Source organism: Zeus faber (genome assembly GCF_960531495.2).
Source record: "Zeus faber genome assembly, chromosome: 3".
Classification (NCBI taxonomy): Eukaryota; Metazoa; Chordata; class Actinopteri; order Zeiformes; family Zeidae; genus Zeus; species Zeus faber.
The window spans coordinates 21,264,016-21,272,124 of record NC_137190.1 but is presented as its reverse complement, the minus strand read 5'-3'; the positions used below and the strand labels follow the sequence as shown (position 1 = coordinate 21,272,124).

The 8,109-nt window shown below is 41.6% G+C and overlaps 1 protein-coding gene across 1 annotated transcript in view; it reads right to left on the bottom strand.

Moving 5' to 3' along the window:
* Nucleotides 1–651: 651 nt before the first annotated feature.
* The window catches only part of pde3b (phosphodiesterase 3B), a gene marked incomplete at both ends in the record, with an annotated part of 46,883 nt that continues 39,425 nt past the window's right edge, over nucleotides 652–8,109 (bottom strand). The window contains 9 exons of the mRNA XM_079997279.1: nucleotides 652–866; nucleotides 1,444–1,687; nucleotides 2,397–2,558; nucleotides 2,693–2,896; nucleotides 5,167–5,366; nucleotides 6,057–6,170; nucleotides 6,371–6,482; nucleotides 6,701–6,835; nucleotides 7,067–7,212. Of these exons, the coding sequence (XP_079853405.1) occupies nucleotides 652–866; nucleotides 1,444–1,687; nucleotides 2,397–2,558; nucleotides 2,693–2,896; nucleotides 5,167–5,366; nucleotides 6,057–6,170; nucleotides 6,371–6,482; nucleotides 6,701–6,835; nucleotides 7,067–7,212 (1,532 nt within the window). The remainder of the gene's footprint in view (nucleotides 867–1,443; nucleotides 1,688–2,396; nucleotides 2,559–2,692; nucleotides 2,897–5,166; nucleotides 5,367–6,056; nucleotides 6,171–6,370; nucleotides 6,483–6,700; nucleotides 6,836–7,066; nucleotides 7,213–8,109) is intronic.

Genomic DNA, 8,109 nt, shown 5'->3' with positions numbered 1-8,109 from the left:
AGGCTGAAAAAGGACTCAGTCTCTTTTGCTTTTTTTTTGCTTTTGCTTTTTAAATTTTTTTTCTTTTCCTTTTTTCTCTTTTCCATGTTGAAGCGGTTTCACTTTGGTACGTTTGGTACGTCACTCACATCCAGGCCACCTCCACCTACACACCGCCTTTAGACGCAGTTTTGTTTTTCCTCGTTGTTGTTGTTGTTGTTGTTGTTTTGTGTAGTACCTCAAGGGGGGAGGGTTTCTTTCTTTCTCTGGGTGCACCAGTCCCCTCGGTTCTGGCACTTCTTCTTCTTCTTCTTCTTCTTCTTCTTCTTCTTCTTCGGGGTGTACTGGACTCTCCATGGGATGAAAGTGCATAGGAGTGGGGCTCCCTCCGTTACAGCAAGGATCCGCTCACAGTAGTAAGGCCTTTTATGTTTGTTTGTTTTCTTTCTCCAAAAGAATGTGACAATGTAAGCACAGTGAAAGTTCCGTTATCTGTGTGTGTGCGTGTATGTGTGTCACTATGTAAGGGAGCAAGGTAAGTGTCATGTGTGTGAGAATTCATCATAGTTTGTGTGGGTGAAAGGCAGGTGGGTTGAGGGACTTTCGCCCTTACTGCAGCTCCTCCTCCTCCTCCTCCTCCTCCTCCTGCTCCTCCTCCTCCTCCTCCTCCTGCTACTGGCGCTCCTCTCCCTCCTCCTCCTCCTGGATGACCTGGATGTCGTCGGAGGAGGGAAGGCCGGGCGGCAGGCCGTCTGGCTGCTGCTGCTGCTGCTTCCCCAGCTCCTTGCCTTTCTCCTCTTCCTCGATGGTCTTCTTCCACACCTTGTGGTTCTCTGTCAGGTGCTGCATGATGTTGCAGAACAACCTGCGGTGGCCCTTCGTCCTCTCTGGAAAACAGGACGAGTGTGTTTAAAAGCGAGTGTCCGGAGGTGGAATAAGTGCTCAGACCTTTTATTTCGAGGAAAAGCATAAATATCGTGACACAAAAGGGCTGTACTTATGAGTATTAAAAGTAAAAGTACCCTGTGCCCTAATAAAACAGTCTATAAGACGCATGAAGTGCTACTCTGGCTGTTTATTCTGCAGATGAGTGCTTATGCATATTCCAATTTATAACATTTTTTTATTTTTATTTAATTTAATAAAATGTATAAAAATAGTATAAAAATAGCACAGGCGGTGTACAAATACATACAAATATATACAAATCAAAAAATATATTTTAGTCTACTACTAGGAATGTAGTGTGGAGTAAAACATGTATATATATTTTTTTTATGTAGTGGGGTAAAAGTCCCCGAAAATGAACATAATTAGGTGAGCACAGATAGCTATTTTTTTTAACTTAAGTACAGTAACAAAGTACTTTTACTTCGTTACTTTCCACCATTGTAAGGATCATAAGTCAAAATATGTGGTATATCAATATATTTCATGGTTAGGGTGTTTATTCTGGTCTCTCACTTTGTGCCAGGTCCTCGTCCAGCTCCTCGTCCTCCGTGTCCGTGTCCACCTGCCCTTCGTCCTCCTCTTCCTCGGAGCCCTCCTCGGTGATCCAGTAGCCGGGCAGGAGGCCGGCGGCATCGTACGAGTTGCACAGTGGCCCCACGATGTGCGTGATGAAGGACTCCTGCAGCTTGGCCAGCTGCGGCGACGAGCGGTCCATGAAGGGGCTGATGGGTAATCCCAGGCCGGCCTCCTCGTCTCCCTGGAGAGCACAGGGAGGGGAGCTTAATGGGAGATTCTACCCAGAAGCAGTCACAACTGAGAGCGTCACCTCGGAAGTTTATCATTGTTGTGTTAGAATAAGCCATCAAAACATATTATCTTCATCTTAGGTTTAAATGAACGCAGGGGTGGTGAGGTTTGGTCCGGTTTGATGCTTCAACCTAACGACAACATCACAGCCCACGTTAAAAAAGTATTTATTTCATACTGAAAGATATTTTTAGTATTAACAGCGTGTTGAAATTATATCTCTATGCATTTGTACTTTGGTGATTATACCTGAAGTGTATTTTTCGTACTTCTTATTTACTTAATTCAAAGTACAGCTTTAGTATCAAGTCATTAATATGCTGTACGTGTAGTGTAAGTACGCTTTTTAAAAAATTAATTGAATCATTAACCTAACTTAAGCTGTACTCTAGAGTACCCAAAAAGTGTGTTATTTTGGTCCTCAAAAGTATATACATTACGTTTTATTTTATTGAATGATATATTAATTCATGCACATCTTTAAGTTACACGTCTAACACACCAAGTTCAACTTAAGTATACCATTTTTCTTTTTAAACAATATGGCATTTCAGCAATTGAATGTCCTAAAATAGTGAAAATAGCATTTAATACATAAGAAATGTGGAAGAATTCTGTGCAGTCATTAAATTTGGTCGTGTGGTTGGAAACGGGCGTGCCTGCTCATAGAACTCGTTGACGATGCCTTCCGTCCACTTGAGGTGCAGGTCTCGCGTTTTGGCCGGACCGTTGATGTCGGCCAGCTTGATGCAGACCTGGCACACCAGCAGCCGGTCGTTCTCGTTGGTCCAGTCGATCCCCGGACTGTTTACGTCGTTCACCTGTTTGGGGAAGGGGGGAAAAAAAAAAGTTGATGACGGGGGTTATCCGTCATACGTTCTGTTTTTAGAACGTCCGTCAATACTTTGGTCCAAACGCAATGGAACCAGAAATAGGCGCTGGAGCCGCCTTGCACCTTGGCGTTGAACTCGGCCAGGAAGTCAAAGTGCTTCTTGAGGTCGGTGGCGAGGATCGCCTCGATGACCAGGAAACGAAAGCGCTTGAACTCCACGTGGTCCAGGTTGACCAGGAAGTTGAACTCGGGGCGGGACAGGTAGAGGCTCCAGGCGGACGCGGCGTGGTGGTTCTCCAGCACCGAGCGGTCGTTGTACAGCACGGCCTGCGCGTGAGGAGGAGGAAGGAGATAGATTGAGAGACCGGTAAAAAAAAAAAAAAAAGGACAAATGGCAAAGGTCAAAGGCTCCCTGTGATTTTAACATTTAGAATCACTTCTGAATGATCTTCTCTACTCCAAAGAAGTGGGATGAAAATGAAATTAGTATGCTGTACAAATGTTGAGAAAGGCAGATGGAAGAAGGTGAAATTAACTGAAATTAGGAGAACGTAGGAGTAGCAGAGCCCTTTTCCCAGACACGGTATCTGTCAGCGTTACTGGGAATCAATACGTTCAGGGTTCCCTCTCCTTTCATTCGACCCCATTTCCTGGGACTTTTGCCCCAACCCAGACAGGATCCGCGCTATCGCCACCCGTGTTGTGTCAATAAAATATTTAAACGGGGACGGTTAACCTTTTCACCCTTGTTATACAAAACTGTCACGGCGCAGGGAAGCCTCGTCTGAAGGCCGATAAGCCGCACTGCGTGATGTGCCGTCACCCGACGCCGCGCTCCTCTTCGGACGCTTGTGCAATTGTACTTTGTGTTCAGCGTGGCCACACTTAGACAGATTACCTTACAACAGCCTCCAGAGAATTTTCACAATGCTTTGGTACAACTCACAATCAATATTCACGTTCAAAATACTGAAAAATGTGACCACATCTGCACTATAAAATGCACCTAATGTTTGTTTTATACCAATTACTTACTTATAACATGAATTTAATATTAATGAATTAATACAATATTAATATACAATATATTTTTAATATTAACATTTAATTTTTAACATTATATATAGCTATTTAATTGATATACATTATTTAATAATGATAATAATAATAATAACATTAATTACAATTAATGAATCATAATATATGAATGAGCTACTTTTTCCCCCGCAGAGGCGCAAACAAAGGAAACCCGAGTCAGTCAGAGTAACGTGGAGAAGTACATTCACTAAGGAATATAGGAATATCCTGTGTAATAAAGTCTCTCTGTAGGTGACAGACAACTAAGAACAGAGGTAACCCCCCTTCACACAAAAACCAGTGTGAAAAACACGCAGCTCGGCGCTGCGTCATAGGGCGGCTGACAAGAATAATTATCTTTTTTTTCTCGAGGAGACACAGAAGTTTGAAGAGGATTCTTCATGGTGGATGAAGAGGTAACTGTTATGATACTGGGTGGATCTGATATGTTCTGGCATCTGTCACTGAGGGAAGAATCGGGGAAAGGTCATTATCCAGACATCAGCATATGGTGTTCGAGGTGCAAGGGGTCTCCTTTTGTGGTCTTTTTGTGGAACGATTTGTTACTAATGAATCTCCATAGCTCTACCATATGGCCATGGAAAGTTGTTTTTTTTTTTCGTTTTTTTTGAGGACGCTTTCAATTAGATCCCAGTAAAACTTAGGTGTAAGATCTGGTCTGGGTTTGCACTCTCCCCCAGCTGTCTCCCTGCTTGTTTTGACGTCTGTCCTCGCTCACTAACTAGGCAACGGGGGCTTCAGGGCACGAAAGAAAGTGTCAAATATGTGTTGAAAACTTCATAGCTCCCCCTATAGGAACAAAATCTATTATCAGATGTTTAGATGTTTGTTTCTGACCGTTTAAGTGTTGGGATTTAATGTTTATGGATCTGTGAATTAAAAACAAAAGATGTCCGTGTCCTGAGTTTAAATAAGGCACTTTAAAGGAAAGACTTAATGTACTTCATTGATGTTTCGGTCAATGAAATGTTCCAGTCCCTCCTGCGGGCTTCAGATGAATGAGGTTCTACATTGCACTCAGTTTGCGTTTCACGTTTTTCCCTTTTGGAACTCGATTCTCATCTCACCTTTGATTCAGTTCAAATAAACTTACTGCAAATAGTCAACTGTGACACTAATCATTATTGGGACTGAAAGAGATAATCCCAGTAATCCTATTGTTACTCGGTATTGGTCTGCACCCAAGAATGAGTTCTCAGTACTCGCTCTGAAAGAGTAGAGTTTAGATCCGGTTTATATGGACAACATCTCGGGACAGGTGGCTGTACTGCTGTTGTTTGCGCTGTTGGAGGACAACATGTACGGTCACGAATTGAATTCCCGATCCAGAAGGTGAAGTGAATGCAGGACAAAAAAATAAATAAAAAAAAGGTTGAAGTTTGAAGTTGAAGCTTGAAGTTACCAGCTAAGACTCATTTCAGTGACATGGGTGCATGCTTACGTCACATAATCAATGCCGAGCTCAGATCGGGGAAACTATCATTGGACAAATGTGTTACCTGCGGTGCGTTAGTGGCTACTAGAAAGGCGTTTGTGCGGCCTGGGTGGTCATAGTCGTGCATGGCGGCTGCTACATAAAGGGCCATCAGCTCCAGAGCGGGGATGTTCCAGGCCAGGCAGCCGTAGCTGTCGTCTGAAATAGAGGAGCTCTTGGAGGAGGCGTAGGATACCCTGCCAGGGGAGATCCCACTGTCAGAATCTGTCAGAAAAAAATTGTTTTGAATAAAATACACAACATACGTGTTACAATCTACAGCACACGGATTCAAGTGGCAATCTTTTTGTAACTGGCACTTTAAATATAACTTAAATATAATGAGCAGGTAAAAAAAAAATATCGTGGCATTCTGGACTCTGGAAGCCACACAAAAAAAGAGGAAATCGGATGTTTTGAATCATTGAGTGTATTTATGTCCAGTGGTTATTCCACGTTTTACAGAAAATCACAGAAGAATTTAGAGGATTCATATCAATTTCAAATATAACATCCATTAATTGACTTATAAGGTTTAACATGTTCAGTGCACAAGGCTCTTCTCTGTAGTCTAGTTGAATAGATTAAAAGAAAAATGAAACCCAACTCTGTGCAAAACAAAATCTCCCTAAACTTTTACTGCTACATAATTAAAGTAAATAATTCAACAAGATTCATTCTGGCTTACAAAATGACTGGACTTTAAATGGACTTTAAAGTACTTTATAAGTGTCTATTTACAACCTGGCATGATCTATGTTGTAAAAGCCTTTCTGGCAATGTTTTTATTACTTTTTACGATTTGAATAACTAAACGTGGAATATCACAGGTTTTCAATGACGATATTCTTTTTCAAGGACTTTCCAAGCACTTAAGCACAAAAGGACCTGCTAAGAACCCCGATAAATGTATACCTGTGTCACTTTCGGTGACGTGCTCATTGTGGATCTGCTGGAAACCTGGGATTGGCCGCGTCGTCAGGTACCAGACCGCATGGAGCACATCAGTAGCATGGACCCTGTTGTGATCTACAGTTAAAAGAATGTTTGAAATATTAGTTTACCAGCCGGGGACACATAATGGCCTCACAAAAATTATTGAGTTATATGTCATCTTATTAATATATATTGATAAGCATGAATTCACTCTTTATGCATTCACATTGTCTCTATGTCATCCAGCATCTATACATATCTGTGAACATTGCCTGCCCATTGGACCCACTTACAGGGAATGTCCCTGTAGCCATTTTCCAGAGCACAGAAGTACATCATGAACTCCCTCACAGGGATCTTAAAGATCTCAAACAGACATGTGTCCCGGAACAGGGTGTACGTTACCTGGGAAAATAGAGTCAAATCTTTAAGACACACCAGGGAACAAAATACAAAATAAACATTACAATTATATTTAGCCAAGACATATACACACATACATACAATATGTCCTGTATATACAGTATATACATATATACACACATGAATATACTGTATATTAAATGCATTTGTTTTTAAATCCTGTGATAATAAAAGAGATTTGGCTGGTGTATGGTTCTTACATAGCTGAGTATCCTCCCGGTCTTCCCTCCCGTTCTGTCCACCAGGTCAAAGATCTGGAAGTTCCAGCTGTTTATTTTCTCCATCAGAGCGCTGTGGTCCTCCAGCATCGGGTCGAGCGGGAACTCGCGCTCGCCCTGGGCATACGTTCGGGTATTAAATGTGTTTTTAACTTGCGTTACACGTCCACACGGCGGCAGCAAAGTCGAGTCACAAACACACCATCACACTGTGCTGTCAGGACTGGCCTACGTTTGGAGGCGACAATGTCCAACCAGCAACAGAGAATTGGGACTTTAGAATGCACCTATTTCTCTTTTTCATTTCCTTAGCTCCTCCTGCAGAAGTTCCTCTCCGCTAGCTAGTACCTCTGCATCCTTGGCACGGCTCTTCCCGTCCTCCGCCTCCTCCTCCTCCGCCTCCTTCCCCGGGCAACCCTCCATGTCGGGCCTCGTCTCCGCCTCCACACTCTCCTCCCGGATCAGCGCTTCTCCCAGGAACTCCAGACCTTCTCCTAAAGAGTCGGCACAAAGACATGTCACAAGAAATGATTCTAGAAATTGTAATTTATGTTTTACTGACACTATCTTTGAGGTCCTTTAATGCATCAGTTTGTTTTTTTGTTTGTTTAATATTGACAGAAAATTATAAATAGACTTGCAACATAAGTGCACGATGCTATTCTTGAGACATGTTTTAGAATAACAAGGAAATAGTCTAAATGCTATCCGCTTTAATCAGCTCCAAACTGTCACGTCAGAAAGGTAAAAACCTAAAAACCTTTTTTTTCTCTTTTTATTTTAAACACAATTTATATACAAAAAGATAGATACTTTATTTATCCCCGGAGAAAAAATGCAATGTTACATAATAAAGTTATAACAAAAAAAACCCCATATATATATATATAAATATAAATGTAATACTTAGGTTTATAGCATTATATTAAATATATATATATATATATATATATTTTATATAATGCTATAAACCTAAGTATTCAATTAATTCATTCCAACCTGAAAAGAAAGAGCCGCTCGACAGGCTGTGGTAGTCATGCACATGTGCACACAGACCCGCAGCCAAAAACAATAATGCAGCCCACATGAAGTGGGTTTTACTCCATTCCGGCCTCAGCCTAAAACGAGTTTGACACCCCTGCTCTAAAACAATCACACCACACTTCAATTTATTTATTATTTCATCCTTTGAGTTTCGCGTTGGCAGTGTGTATCACTGCCAGAAGTGGAGTAATGGTGATTCAAAGACAGACAGTTGAGCAGTACTCAACAGTTAGCTACTTAGCATTTTACATTTTTTTATAGATTTTATAGAATCCATTTTAAATCCTCTATGTCCATGTGAAAGTCAACCCTGGAAGCAATTATTCAAGATATGTGTTGATTGGGGC